Below are 15954 nucleotides of genomic sequence, written 5' to 3'. Positions count from 1 at the left end.
TTGGGGGATTGGTTCAGGGACCAGCACACCACAGGCAGGCGGAGCTTGGGCCGCGGGGCCTGGAGGCTTTTATTTCTTGACTGGTCCACAGAGTGGTGGGCAGGTTCGCTACAGGGCCACCTCGGGGGCCACCTCGCCGGGCCCCAGGCCTTTGGCCATGTCCGCCTCCCTCTGCTCCCGTCTCTTCTTCCGCTGCAGCAGCCGCCGCTCCCGCTCAAACTCCTTCATGCGCTTCACATAGCTGCAGGCAGAGCACAAGGAGGGGTGTCAGGACACAACCGTCCTGTGGCCCGGGAGCTGATGGGCCTGTGTGTGGGGGGTGTCTCCCCAAGTAGGGAAGACCCGTGTGCCTGCGGATTAGGTCTGGGGTCCGCCCGCTACCTTGACGCCACTGAGCCAGGAGCAAGGACTGGGCCACTCCTCCAGGCCCGCCCACCCGGCAGCCCCCCGGCTTCCTCTTTCTACTAAGGGGGGGCCTGGCTAGAAACGCAGTGTGAGTTCCCAGTCCCCGGCCTCTGGAGTCGGGGCCCAGGGCCCCGCCGCGTGGGGACTGGGGCGGGCTGCGGGCTCACTCCAGGTGCTCGCAGTAGTCCCAGTCGTGCTGCTCGTGCTTGCAGGCCAGGAAGTTGGGGAAGCTGTCGCGCTTGCACTTGAGAAACCGGATGAGGTAGTGGGCACAGTAGTCTCGTTGCTGGAGCACCAGCTGGGCGTCATTCATCTCCTGCTGAGTGGCCACCATCTCTGCAGGAGGAGGGGGAACCCGGGAGGCTCAGCCAAGGTGGCAGCACCCTGATTTGCACAAAAGCAACAAGGGCAGAGTCCTTCTCCTGCCATCAACACCCACACAAGATTCTTGCCGCTCCACCCCCCAGGGTCACTCTGCAGACAGTCCTACCAGCAGAGCCTGCAATCCCCTCTGCTGGGCCCAACCCAGTGTTTGTGTGTATATGAGTGTGTGGGGGGAAGGGGGCGGGCAGGCTGCCTGCGGGACTTGAATCCCAGCTCTACCCTTGTTGTAGCTGTAACTTCTCAGAGCCTCAGCTTCTTCCCCTACTGCATAGACTTGGCTCTGAAGTGAGCTGAGCAACTACACGTAAAGTGCTTAAGTGCCCACCTCTTGGAGAGCTGAACTAATAACCCTCAAGTCCTGCTGCTCCACCTACCTGGAAAACCTGACCTGGATGAAATCAACCTTCATTCAACTGGGGCTCATTTGGGGCTCTAAGAAACGGTAGGGGCACACCCCAGTCTGTGCAGGCTGTGCTGGTGATCCTGAGCTCTGCCCCCTCTGGCAGGGGGCGCCTTCCTGCGCCCCCTTCCTGCAAGGACCAGCCTTCCTGCATCAAGGGAAGCACTCTCTCAGCTTACACCAGCATCTTTCTTGTCCCAGAAGGTCCTCACAAGTAGCCACAAGTCCTCACAAAGTTTCCACTGCTTACCTGCAATCCACTTCCACTGGCTCCTCTCCCCTCTGCTTCTCAGCCAAGTTTCTGTCTCACTCTGGCCCAGGGTCTGCCACCCACCAGCGTCCACACTCCACCCCAGCCCTGCCCACACGCTGGCTCTTTCCAGAGCCATTCGGGACCCCAGGGCACCGTGCTTCCTCAGCCTCTTGCTTGCTTCTTTCTCGAACATTCTTTCCCCGCGGCCCTCATCTCCACCATACCCTCCCCAGGATTCCCCCCATCTCTCTGGCTGTCCATCCATTTTCTGCCCAAAGCTGAAGTGCTGGCTTCTGGTGGTTCCTGCTAAGAGCTCTCTGCTCATTCTAATCCGTGGCTTTGGTCTCCAGTCTGTAACCCAGACCCCAGCTTGGGCCCGCACCCTCAGCTCGTCTGAGCCCCAGGCCTCGTGTCCATCTGCAGTCCGTGATGGTTTTCATGTCAGTGTGCTGCCCCTCATACCAGATGCTTCCACATAATCGGTCAGCAGCCAGAATTTCTGGAGCACCTACTGTGTGCTCGGTGCTGGGGACCCATGGGGAACATGTTATGCAAGAATGGACGCCTGCTCTTGGAGGAAGACACTGAACAGACATGCAGAGCGAGATGTTGTAAGATGCTTGGCAAGGCTCAGTGCTGCTCATGTGCATGCATGCTCGCTCGTGTCTGACTGTGACCCCATGGACTCCTGTGTCCATGGGATTCTCCATGCAGGAATACTGGAGTGGGTTGCCATGCCTTCTTCCAGGGGATCTTCCCAGGGATTGGGAATAACCCATGTCTCCTGCATCGGCAGGTTTTTTACCACCAGTGCCACCTGGGTAGCCTGGACATATGTACCTTATGGCTGATTCACCTTGTACAGCAGAAACCAACACTGTAAAGCAATTATCCTCCAATTAAAAACAAAGCAAAAACTCCAGCCCTGGCTCACAAAAGCCCTTTGAAACCAGGGGATGAGCAGAGACCCCCAGGGAGGGGTGAGAAGGAGTGGAGACAGAAGGCAGTGTGGATTTACACTGGGCATTTCCAAGGCAGGGAGTTGGGGGGCAGTTGTTGGGTCTTGGAACCATGTGAAGAGGAGCCCCCAGGAAGGGCTGTGTCTGCTGCTGCTGTAATGGAGTTAAAACTAAGACTCTGAAATGGGGTTTTGCCAACACAGCAGAGTGGGGGTGGGGAGGAAGCCTGACCAGAGCCCTGTCAGTGAAGCTGGGGGAGACAGCTGGATGGGGAGGTGAGGTAGGAGAATATTTTAAAAACAGCAGAAATAACAGTGAATTTGCATGCTGATGGGAAAACCAATGTCCAATGAGAAGAGACTGGTTGGGACAGTGCTTGGGTGGGTGAGAGGATGGGATGAAGGGCATCAGAGGGTTCAACTGGAGCAGAGGTTTAGCTGAAGCTGGGGCAGATCGAGTAACGGGAGAGAAGGTGGAGTCCAGCAGGAAGCAGGGATGAAGGGAGCCCAAGAGAGTTTTGGCTGCATCTGTTTTCTTAACATTTTTTGGCTGTGCCTTGTGGCGTGTGGGATCTTAGTTCCCCAACCAGGGATTGAACCCTTGTTCCCTGCCTTAGAAGTGCAGAGTCTTAACTGCTGGCATGTCAGAGAAGTCCCTGCATCTCTTTTCTTAAGAGGATGCCAAGTGACAAGCTGAAAGGAGATGCTGGAGTATGAGAGGGATGGCCTGACACTGGTTGAGGGGGGAGCAAGAGAGAGCAAAGGGCCAGGGAATGTGGCAGGAAAACCAGTGTAGCGTGAGGGGACAAGTGGGGGAGCAATCAGGAGACCGGTCAGGGAGGCTGGGTGTTTCTCTCCCACGATGTTCAGCTGCACAGGGGCAGAAGCCAAGGACTCTTGTTAAGCCAGAGAGAGAGGGCAGGGTGGCGGCGGCTCTGGGCGTGTGCAAAACATTAAGGGAAAGAAGGGTACATGGAGCAGTGGGAAAGACTGACACGGAGGTGGGCGTACTGATGGACTACAGGTTCCGGTGGGGCTGAAGGGACTACCAGGAGTCGAGATACCAGAGGAGTGTACCCTTCCACGTTGTCCTGAATCCAAACCTCTCTGCACCACCCCCGTTCCCTCAGGGGTCTCCCTGTCTCCAAGTCATCGCCCACCAGGCAGCCAACAACGTGACCTTTTGACAAAACAAATCTGGTCGCGTGGCTCCTCAGCTTAGAAGCACGAAGCACTAAGGGGAGAGCCCCTCTCCTTAGTCTCGCTGTGGTCAGCTCCATCGCAACCCCCTCAGGTCTCGCTTCCAGTTACAGCCCCCTGGAAGCCCTCCTTGATACTCCTAGGCGCCATCACGAAGACCCGCCAGGTTCCACGGTCTCCCCTACAGGACGGTGAGTTCTCTTTAGTCAGTGCCTGCTGTATCCTCGGTACCCAAACTGGCTTGGTCCACAATTGGCGCTCGATATGTCTGTGATATTAACTCATTAAAAAAGCAAAGTGCAGGACAGCTTGTGCGGCGTGAGCCGCCCCCCGCCCCCCCCCCCCCCCCCCCCCCGCTTGTGTTTTCCCGGGCATACCTAAAAAGAGCAGTGACATCTACCCAGAGGTACAGTGAGCAGATCTCTTCCGTGATAAACTCTCCCATGGCTTCCCACTCACTCCAGGACTAAGCCCAGGTTCGATCGCCTCATTTTAGCACCGCATCACTGCTCTCTTGCCCCCCAGGCTTTTTGTTCAAACAGTGCCCTCTGCCTGCAATGCCTCCACACTTTGACAAGGTCACGAACGTCCTCTGAATTCCTCCTGGCCGAGGTCAGGGCTGAACCCAGACACAGCGCACAATGCTTGAGCCCAGCAGTGGGGACTCCGAGGTTCAGGGGTTCCCGCACCGGTGCCCCACTCCCGCCGGCCGCTCCTGCGCACTGGGCCTCACCGCGTTCCTTGCGCTCGGGGAAGCCGTAGTCGGGCGGGAAGGTGGGCATCCGCAGGGGATCGGGCTCCACCGATGCATCGCCCAGGTATCTCCGGGCCAGGTGAGCCCCCATGGCTGCTGTCACCGCAGGTTCCAGCGGCAGCCGGGGTCACCTAGTTCCTACCCGGAAGCATTCCCCCTAGGCCAGCTACTGCTTCCGGATTGCTTGCGCCGCCGCAAGGATCATAGAGATGAATGACTCCGGAGGCCTTCAGGTAACTCTGGCGTCTCCTGGTGGCCGGGCGGAGACAGCAAGGCGTACCCCCTAGTCTGGCTACCGCCAGAGGGAGTCTTCCTGCCTCGGAAAATACATCTGGGCTGGGGAAGGGTGGACTACCGGAGCCTGGGGTCTCCTCCCACCCTCCCTGGGCGCCACTGGTCTCCTGAAGCTAGAGTACGAAGGAAAAATATATTTTATATCATAATTAAAAAATGTTTTATTTTAACACATTCAAAGTTTTCATAAGCGCTTGCACAGTTGCTGATATAGTGAATATAAAAGGTTTAAATAAAATTACTTAAAATAAATATTTTAATTTAAATAAACAAATACAAGTTATTTATCAATACGTTATTTATCAATACACTATTTATAAACTGAGGTTTTTTTAGAAAAATACTTTTATTTATTTGGCTATGCCAGGTCCTAGTTGCAGCATGAGAACTCTTAGTTGCAGCATATGGGATCTAGTTCCCTGACCAGGGAACAAACCCAGGGCCCCTGCATTGGGAACACAGAATCTTAGCCACTGGACCATCAGGGAAGTTCCTATTAAACTGAGCTTTTAAATAAATCCTACTGAATACTTTGTAAAAATGGAGCAAGCTGTGATTCTAGTATTCCTCTACTTGCCACTGTAAAGAATTGGTATTACATATCACATCTGTTAGGTTAGCGCTTCTATATGTGTATATTTAAAAGTATTTTAAATATACACACATATATATATTTCTTAGTACTTCTTGACCAAATGCTGCCTCCATGTGCAGCTGTAACAAATGCAAATGATGTGTTAATTTGTTACTATCTCTGGAATCTCAGCACAGGATTGGAACACAAAGGAAAAAATTTTCACCGGATGCTTGGCAGTGTTGGGAAATGATACTTGGCTGTGCAAGATTAGATTTCATTTGACAAGGTGCTGTGGGTTGAGCTGTCTTCCACCATCTGATCCCCCACCTCCCGCCAAATATATGTTGAAGTCTTTACCACGGAGAATCTGTGAATGTGATCTTACTTGAAAACAGGGTTTTGCAGATGTAATCAAGTTAAGATGTGGTCATGACAGACTTGGGTGGGTCCTAATCTAATGGCTGATGCCCTTCTTATAAAAGGGAAATGTTTTTAAATTGTAATTTTATGTATTTATTTATGGCTGTGAAGGGTCTTCTTTGCTGTGGGCTTTTTCTCTAGTTGCAGCAAGAGGGAGCTACTCTCCAGTTGTGGTGCACCGACTTCTCATTGCAGTGGCTTCTCATGTTTCAGAGCGCAGGCTGTAGGGGGCACTGGCTTCAATAGTTGCAGCTCCCCGCCTTTAGAGCACAGGTTCAGTAGTTGTGGCATATGGGCCTAGTTGTTCCTCAGCATGTGGGATCTTCCTGGACCCAGGGATTGAACCCATGTTTCCTGCTTGACGGGGGGATTCTTTACTACTGAGCCACCAGGGAAGCCCTAAGAGTGAAATGTGGAAGCAGACAGGTACCCAGAACATCATGTGATGCTGGAGGCAGAGGCTGGAGTGATGCATCTACAAGCCTATGAACACCAAGGAACGTAGGCCAGGAAGGTTCTTCCCCCAGAGCCTTGGGAATGACCATGGCCCTGCTCACACCTTGTTTTGGACTTTCAGCCTCCAGAACTGTGAGACTATAACTTTTTCTTGTTTTAAGTCACCTGCTTTGTGGTACCTTGCTGTGGCAGCCTTAGGACATGGAGATACACGATCATTTGTCTTTTCTCTTACCTAAACTCGGTTGGTTGGTTTAGTTGCTAAGTCATATCTGACTCTTGCGACCCCATGGACTGTAGCCCACCAGGCTCCTCAGTCCATGGGATTCTCCAGGCAAGAATACTAGAGTGGGTTGCCATTTCCTTCTCCAGGGGATCTTCCTGACCTGGGGATCGAACCCACGGCTCTTGCATTGCAGGCAGATTCTCTACCAACTAAACCACCAGGGAAACTTAACACCTAAAGTTGTCTGGTGCCCAAATCCTCCTCACATTCCTAAGCAGCCTCTTTCCAGCATTGGCAGCTGCACAACCACATTCACACCCAGGAGGGCCCTCCTGGGGCCTGAGTGACATTGATACCAAGACATGTCATGTGTTTTTTATTTGTTTGTTTGTTTTGTTTTTTGGCCACACCGAGGCATGCAGGGTCTTAGTTCCCTGCCAGGGATCGAACCTGTGTCCCATGCAGTGGAAGCACAGAGTCTTAACTACTGGACCATCAGGGAATTCCCATAGATGCCATGTTTAGAGTTATGGTTGTTCTATGCAGGTTCCTTTGCAAGACCTCAGGTGACAGCAGCATCATGCATTCTTCAGTAAGCTTATTTTGTGTTTGTAATATGTGTGGTTTTCTAAAGCAAGTCAGATCCCTCCACTTGGGCCAAGGGGGTTCCCTCTATTTAAGAGAACAGGTGTCCTGGACTAGAATGCTAGTTGTGTGGCCTGGGTGAGTGTACTTAGCTTTTTTGTAAAGTGAAATATCATTTTTTATGTTGCAACATTAAACGTGTTAATTATATGAAGTACTTATAGCAGTTCTTGTCATGTTGTTTAGTCGCTCAGTTGTGTCCGACTCTTTTGCAATCCCATGGACTGCAGAGCGCCAGGCTCCTCTGTCCATGGGATTTCCCAAGCAAGAATACTGGAGTGGGCTGCCTTTCATTCTCCAGGGGATCTTCCCCTCCCAGGGATCAAACCTGCATCTCCTGCATTGGCAGGCAGATTCCTTACCACTGAGCCACGAGGGAAGCCCAGTTCTTGGCACAGCATTAGATAAGTGTTACTTATTACTACTACATCTTTCTTTTATGAACAGCTGCCTCAGATCTTGAGGACCCAGAGGTGAACAAGAAGATAAGAGTGGGGCTGGATGGCGTCTGTCTCCATGCACACTCAGTCCCATGTGGGGCTTTAAATCCGACCTGCAGCAGGTTGAATCATGGTCCCCCAAAAGGTATGTCCATACCCTAATCTTGGAAACCTGTGAATGTGATCTTATTTGGAAAACATTTCTTTGCAAAGGTAATTAAGGATCTTTATATTGTCTTGGACTAATTTAATTTAATTTAATTCTTTGGCTCCAGGGACTTCCCTGGTGGTCCAGTGGTTGAGACTCTGTGCTCCTAATGCAGGGGGCCTGGGTTCGATCTCTGGTCAAGCAACTAGATCCCACATGCCACAAGTAAAGATTCACATGGCCTCAACTAAGACCAAGCGCAACCAAATAAATAAATAAATATGAAAAAAATCTCAGATCACTTTTCCCTTGCTCCCCAAGCCTCAGCTGTTTCTCATAAATATCCTGAGCCCCTCACCTTCAGGGAGGTGGGCTTGAGATTTGCTCCCCCTTCTCCTTGCTTGGCTGCCTTGTGAGTAAACCCTTTCTCTGCTACAAATCTTGGTGTTTCAGGCTTGGCTTGTTGTGTGTCAGGCAAACAAACCTAGTATAGTAACACAAGCTACAGAGGACAGTCCAGTGGGTGACTGAGCTTCCTTCCCAGGGCGGCCTGTGACCTGTCCCCAGAACATGGCATAGATTTGTGACTCCAGGGGGCAGCATTCATGCTCTGGTCTTCGTGAATGGCACTCCTGGAGTTGTGCAGTGCGCAACCCCCACAGCTGTACCAGGCCGTCCTGTTCTGTGTGTCTCCTCTGACTCCCTTTCTCTGGGTGTCAGCCGCTCATTCAGAGGCCAGAGCAGGAGGGAGACCCAGAGAGGAAAATCAGGTACCCAGCTCACTCTCCCTGTGTGACCTTGGGAAGTGACTTCCCTTTCAAATATGCAGTTTACTCACCTGAAAAAATGGGTCCCTATTAAACAGCTCCTCCCCACTTCATGGTTTTATTTTTCTTGTTAGCACTTAGCACCCTCTAGCCTGAGATTCATTTGACTTATTTATCTTGTTTCCTGTTGGTCTCTTCTCTTGAATATCCGCTCTGAGGAGCAGGGAATCTTATCTGATTTGTTCACTGCTGTATTCCTGGAATACAGGAATGGAACTGACATACAGTAAGTGCTTAGTAAGTAGTTGTCAAAACCAACACAGGAATAAATGAACAGGGTGGTAGGGAGGAGTCAGTTTGATGACTGTGTGAAACGTTTCCTGTCAGGCACCTAGGATGTGCCCCAAACACGCTCACTACTATTATCTATCAAAATGTTTATTAACTTTTTCTATTAAAAACTTTTTTTTTTTTTTTTTGGTTGTGCCAAGCAGCTTGTTGGATCTTAGTTCCGGGACCAGGGCTAGACACCCCCCCCTCTCCCGCCCCTCGTTGGAAGTGCCGAGTCTTAACCACTGGACCTCCAGGGAAGTCCCATCACTTTTATTATTTTAATTTGGCGCGCACTCTCTGACTGAAAGGCCCCCCAGAGGGGGCTCCCACGACCAGTCGACCAGTCATCTCACTAGAGAATGAAGAGGTCCAAGTGAGGGGGTGGGGGAGGTGGGGGGGGAGGTGACTCTGGACCATTCTGTCCTGCAGGCCCAGGACTCAAATGTTTCAGCCTGGTCTGTCTATATGCAGAGTTGGGGGGGGTCATATTACAGTGAGTGCGGTATTAAGGGGTGAGGGAGGGGCCGGGCCTCAGTCACCCGTGCCCCACAGCCTTCCTGTTACTTTTTTCTCTACCAGCCATCTGACAGGGAGCGCTTACGGGTTCCCCGCCCGGGTTCCCTGCATCGCAGCGCACAGCTTCCCCGCCCCTCCTTCCTCCCTTCCAGGCTGCGCCAGCTGCCCGGCGCCGCCCACTCGGCCCCAAGCAGGGGCTGTATTAGAGTTGTGGGCAGGTCGGCCTCAGAGGCCCCAGGTGGGGCTGAGGATGGAGAGAAAATTCTGGGTGGAGTCTGAGCCTCGCCTCGGTCCGCTGGATGGGAGATCGGAAGCTCTGGGTAATTCAGTTCCGGAGGAGGAGGCGAAATAAGTCAGCGTGTCCTAGACAGTCCCTGGGGAAGACCTCGCCTCAGTTTGATGGGTGCGTGAAAAGCGCTTCCTGCCAGGCACCGAGGAGATGCCCAAGACCGACCAGATGTGCGCCTGTAATTGTACCCAAATAAGGTCAGAGCATCCGGTCCCATCACTCCCCATCACTTCATGGCAAATAGATGGGGGAAAAGTGGAAACAGTGACAGATCTTACTTTCTTGGGCTCCAAAATCACTGTGGATGGTGACTGCAAGCATAAAATTAAAAGACACTTGCTCCTTGGAAGAAAAGCTATTGACACACCTAAGCAGCGTATTTATATGCAGAGACATCACTTTGTTGACAAAGATCCCTGTAGTCAAAGCTGTGGTTTTTCCAGTAGTCATGTATGGATGTGAGAATTGGACAATAAAGAAGGCTGAACGCTGAAAAATTGATGCTTTCTAACTGTGGTGCTGGAGAAGACTTTTGAGAGTCCCTTGGACTGCAAGGAGATCCAACCAGTCAGTCCTAAAGGAAATCAACCCTGAATATTCATTGGAAGGACTGATGCTGAAGCTGAAACTTCAATAATTTGGCCACCTGATTCGAAGAGTTGACTCAGTGGAAAAGACTCTGATGCTGGGAAAGATTGAGGAAAGGAGAAGAAGACGGCAATGGAGGATGAGATGGTTGGATGGCATCACTGACTCAATGAGCTTGGGTTTGAACAAACTCCAGGAGACAATGGAGGACAGAGGAGCCTGGCATGCTACAGTCCATGGGGTTGCAAAGAGTCAGACACGACTTAGGGATCAACAACAGTTGTAGCCATGAGCTGCCCTGGGATTCTGTTGCCTATGTGGAAGGAGGCTGGCAAGTAGTGGAGGAACCAGTGAGCCTGGAGGGGCCTGACTTGAGTCAGGGCTTGGTAGGCTGGATGGTCACTCATTTATTCAACAATCGTCTTATTGGACACCTAATGTGTGACAAGATGGTGATAACTGTTAAGGAAAAACATAATGAATGGAGTGTATAGAGAAGGGCGGTCTTGGAACTTGAGTTTTATAAAGTCTCACTGAGAAGGAGACATTGGATCTCAGACTTCCAGTTTCTCCAAGACACCAGAAGCTTGCTGTCCTCGGGGCCTTTGTGTGGACTCCAATGCTTTTTCTCCAAATATTTACAGGGCCTTCCCCCCCTCCTCCTTCTGTGGATTTCAATTGTTAGGTCTTTCCTAATCACCTTCTCTTCCCCTCCTCCTCACCCCTTCCTCCTCCTCTTCCTCCTCCCCCTCCCCCTTCTTCTTCTTTATAAATTGAAATATAATTGACATGGGCTTCCCAGGTGGTGAAGTGGTGAAGAATCTGCCTGCCATTGCTGGAGACACAGGAGACAGGGATTCGATCCTGGCTTGGGAAGCTCGCCAGGAGAAGGAAATGGCAACCCACTCTAGTATTCTTGCCTGGGATAATCCCATGGACAGAGGAGCCTGGTGGGCTGTAGTCCATGGAGTCTTAAAGAGTCCAGCATGACTGAGCGGTTGAGCATGCACATGTAATTGATGTATGATAGTGTATTAGTTTTTTGTGTAAACATAATGATGTGATATTTGTATATACTGTGAAATGATCACTGCATAAAGTCTAATTAACATCCATCTGTAACAGCACATAGCTACACTTCTTATTTTCATGTAATGAGAACTTTTAAGAACTGCTTACTCAATGAAAGTGATATTATTTCAAGGCATGGATGTGCTATACTGTAATACATATAAGGAGGTGTTTATAGACACGTAAAAAATGTGGTTCTAAGAGTGCTAATTGTTCAGCAAGATTAGAAGGGTGTTACATCAGTAAATGATGTGCTGACCATTTTTTATTGCATGGAGAAAGAAAGTGAAAGAAAATGTTAGTCACTTGTCATGCCTGACACTTTCAGACCCCATGGACTGTAGCCCACTGGGCTCCTCTGTCCATGGAATTTTCCAGGCAAGAATACTGGAGTGGGTAGCCATTCCCTTCTCCAGTGGGTCTTCCTGTCACAGGGATCAAACCCAGGTCTCCTGCGTTGCAGACGGATTCTTTATCTTCTGAGCCACCAGGGAAGACCATTGCTTGTAGAAGTATATTTAAAAACTCATGTATAAAAATGTATTTGGGGGGACTTTCCTGGTGGACCAGTGGTTAAGACTTCAAACTTCCAATGCAGGAGGCAGAAGTTTGATCCCTGGTGGGGGGAACTAAGATTCCACATGCCACGTGGTGTGTCCAAAAACAAAAACAAAGAATCAAAAACCATGTTTTTTGAGTGTTCCTTGCTCATCCAGTTGTGAAGTTTTACTTTAGTGAATGGGTATGTAGATAATTCTGTAATGCATGTAGAGAAATGTCTAGAAATGCAGGTAACAAAAATGTTCCTATGAGTGTTACATGAGGAAAAAAAGAAAAGAAAAACATCTACTCTCTTACCAACTTTCAGATAGACCCAGTCACCACCTTCTACGTCTTTCTTCTCCTTCTTTCTGTGCCCTGCACCTTGTGGGATCTTTGTTTCCTGACCAGGGATTGAACTTTGGCCACAGCAGTTAGAATCCTAACCACTGGACTGCCAGGGCACGCTCCCGATTAAGAAGGAACACCTTCTTACACATGTGTTTAATTCCCTACTTTCCCCTTAGCACTGCTTTACTTACACCCCACATATTTTTGTATGGTATGTTTTCACTTTTATTTAATTAAAGATATTTTCAAGTTTTGACTTTCCGTTTGACTTGTGGGTGAGATTTAATTTCCAACTACTTGTGGATTTTCCAGTTATTGTTCTGTGATTTCTAGTATAGTTTGGTTCTGGTCCAAGACCATGTTTTGTGTGATCTATATTCTGTGATCTTCCTTACTATTGCCATGCTCCCCACCCCTATGCACACTCGATTCCTCTTGCCTGCTTTTTTCTGCTTACACCTACCTAACAACATTTCTAAGATATATTTTTTTATTGAAGTATAGTTGGTTCACAATATTATACTAATTCCAAGTATACAACATAGTGATTCAACATTTTTATAGATTATACTGCATTTAAAGTTATAACCGAACTTCCCTGGTGGTCCACTGGCTAAGAATCCACCTACCAATGCAGGGGACACAGGTTTGATCCCTGGTCTGGGAAGATCCCACATGCCTTGGGGCCACTAAGCCTGTGTGCCACAGCTACTGAGGCCGAGCTCTAGAGCCCTTGAGGTGCAGCTCCTGAGCCCAAGCGCTGCACCTACTGAAGTCCGTGCGCCTAAAGCCTGTGCATTGCAAAAGAAGTCACCAAAGTGAGAAGCCTGCATACCATAAGGAAGAGTAGCCCATGCTCGCTGTAATCAGAGAAAAGTTCAAGCAACAACAAAGATTCCGTGCAGCCAAAAAAAAAAAAAAAAAAAAAATTACGAAATACTGGCTGTACTTCCCGATGCTGTACAATATGTGCTTGTTGCTTATTTATTTTATTCATAGTAGTTTCTAGCTCTTAATCCTCTACCCCTGTCTTGACCCTCTTCTCTTCCCCCTCCCTGCTGGTAACCACTAGTTTGTTCTCGATACAAGATATCTTATTAATTTATTTCATTCATTATCTCTACTCCCAAGACTCTTGAGAGTCCCTTGGACAGCAAGGAGATCAAACCAATCAGTCCCAAAGGAAGTCAATCCTGAATATTCATTGGAAGGACTGATGCTGAAGCTGAAACTGCAATACTTTGGCCACCTGATTAGAAGAGCTGACTCATTGATTTATGACTCCCAGCATGAGTCATGTCAGCTGACTCACTGACATGCTGGGAAAGATTGAAGGCAGGAAGAGAAGGGGGTGGCAGAGAATGAGTTGGTTGGATGGCATCAGTGAAGGAAAGTTACACGGCTCAAAATAGCCTGGAGCTAAAACTCCCTCCAGGTCCTCCCCACCATTCTATGCAAAACAACCCTCTCACCGAAGGAAAAAAAAGAGATATTAAGGTTGATTACACCCAGCTCCCAGCCAGTCCAGCCTCTGGCCGTTGTCCAGAATTCCTTGCCCCAGCCCTTTAAGAGATAACTACTCCGAATAACCTTGGAGAAGGACAGGCTCCCTTAAGACAGTAGCTTTCCACATACATGCCTATATATACTTACTCTTTTCTTTTGGGTTAGTGCAGCAGCTCGCTAATCTGACTGCTGCCCCTTCTCGCCTCGTTAAAGGTGATCTGTTCCTGTAAAGTGCCGGTCTCGTTCTTTTTCCGAACCTCGCCTTCTCTACCTCCCTTGCCCTACATTTGCCAACTCAATGGACTTGAGATTGAGCAAACTCTGGGAGCTAGAGAAGGACAGGGAAGCCTGGCGTCCTGCAGTCCATGGGGTCGCAGAGAGTCAGACATAACCTAGCAACTGAAGAACAACTACTCCCATGGGTAGGGATTTCTGTTGCTATTGTTGTTCACCAATGTCTCCCTAGTTCCCAGAGCAGAGCCTAACATGTAGTAGGCGGTCAGTACACATCTGTTGAATGGATAAATGAATGGATAAATGTTGTTGAATGGATAAATGTTCCCAATTTCCCCTGGACATATAAGGAGACCTTTGCTCAGAGATGTTGTTCTACTCTGCTGAAGTCACACAGCAGGAGAGACAGAGCTGGGTCAGCCTGGGCCCATGGCTTTACGTTATACCCAGTTGATGGGACTGGATTTAACTACCAGTTCCTGCATACCTACTGTGCATCAAGTCTCCAGACAGGACCTTGGCTGCGTGGAGATCACCCTTGCATAGTGAGACCACCCAGCCTTCAGCCTGTCTACCTTCCCCAGGCTCACACACCTTAAAGGATGCTCTTGACGGCCAGAGATTCTCTCCATCCTCTGAGCTGGTGCCTCCAGCCCATCCCTTCCTCACCCCTCCACCCTGACCCCCCATATCCATCTGGAATCTGATACTCGTTGCTCAGTGGGTATGTGCTGGGCAGGCAGGATCTTCTCTCTCAGGTGAACCTCCATTTCCCCATCTGTAGAATGGGAACAGCACACCTACACCTCGGGTAGATGGGAGAGGTTCTGTGTGTGACATCATGGCACCCGGGGAAACTCCAGCCCCTGGGGTGAGCTTTCTCTGGAGAGGGGGGCTGGTCAGCTGCCGGCCTCCCACCTCAAGTAGGGCTGGGGCCATCCCCCTGTGCATGTGCTGGTGAAGAGTTTCCAGTGGCGGAGACTGTGAATTGCTTATTCTGAGACCGTGAGGTGAGAAGTAAATTCCATCTCGTTTAAGCCACTCTTGTTCTGAATCTCTATTAAAAACCACCCAGCCCGATATTCTAACATGCACAAGGATGTGACCGACGGGGTTTCCTTATTGTTTAAGCCAATCTGAACTGCATTTCCTTTCACTTATAGTGGAAAGCCCCTCAAAAGAGGAATTGGGGTCTTGCCCTCTGGGGTTTGTAATATGCTATGCTTACTGAGACAAATCATCACAAATGTAGTGGTTTAAAACAATGAAAATGAATTCTTTTATAGTTCTGGAGGTCAGAAGTTCAAAATTGTTTCATGTGACTGAGACCAAGTGGTCAGGAGGACCACTGAGTGTCTGAGGCTTTGGTGGGGACATCTTTTATTTTCTTTTTTGCTTTAAAAATTTTTTTATTTATTTTTGGCTGTGTTGGGTCTTCATTGCTGTGCTGGGCTTTCTCTAGTTGCGGCAAATGGGGGGTACGCTAGTTGCTGTTCAAGGGTTTCTCTTGTTGTGGAGCATGGGCTCTAGGGCATGCAGGCTCAAGAGTTGTGGTGCATGGGCTTAGTTGCTCCACATCATGTAGGATCTTCTCGGACCAGGGATCGAACCTGTGTCTCCTGCATTGGCAGGTGGATTCCACTGAGTCACCAGGGAAGCCCAGTCATGAAGTTTTGGGGGTTATGTCTTATGTAGCTATAGGGAGCCTAGAACTTCACTGTGGAATGTGGGAGTACTTAGCACCGATCACTTTAACGTCTTGTTGCAAATGTCACTGCTTCCAGGAGGCCTTCCCTGATCACCTCTCTACATTAGCCCCCATCCCATCCCTTTACCCTATTTTATCTTATTTTAAAATAATACTTTGTTGCTTCTGGAAATAAAATGAAAAACCAAACTGTATTGCTTATTTCTGTATTTCTTTACAGGTCTATCATCTTTCCTGTCTCAACTGATGGTTCCTTGAAGACAGGAGCTGCTCCATCTTTTTCACCCAGGGCTTGGTCTCGGTGGGAAGTCAGATGCAGGGGCTGTTGTCATTGTTACTTCTATGCATGAATTCAAACTGGGGGGAAATGTGTGTGTGTGTGTGTGTGTGTGGTCTGGGGTGTTGCCCTCCAGAGGGATTTGCATGTTCTTGATTATTAAAGAAAAAGAAAAAAGGAACTGAGAAAAGCCTCAGACACCTGAGCTGGGGAC

General features: G+C 49.4%; 1 protein-coding gene across 1 annotated transcript; it reads right to left on the bottom strand.

The window, feature by feature from the left end:
* Positions 1–45: 45 nt before the first annotated feature.
* On the bottom strand, positions 46–4531 carry NDUFB7 (NADH:ubiquinone oxidoreductase subunit B7). Its single transcript, XM_043911209.1, has 3 exons — positions 4334–4531; positions 573–741; positions 46–241 (listed from the first exon to the last, which is right to left on the bottom strand). Exons 1-3 carry the CDS (start codon positions 4443–4445, stop codon positions 109–111), a joined length of 414 nt encoding a protein of 137 aa, XP_043767144.1. The 5' UTR covers positions 4446–4531; the 3' UTR covers positions 46–108.
* Positions 4532–15954: the final 11423 nt, after the last annotated feature.

Source organism: Cervus elaphus, chromosome 9 (assembly GCF_910594005.1).
Source record: "Cervus elaphus chromosome 9, mCerEla1.1, whole genome shotgun sequence".
In the NCBI taxonomy this organism is placed as follows: domain Eukaryota; kingdom Metazoa; phylum Chordata; class Mammalia; order Artiodactyla; family Cervidae; genus Cervus; species Cervus elaphus.
Note: the sequence above shows the minus strand (reverse complement) of the source record. Positions and strands in the feature narration are given on the sequence as shown.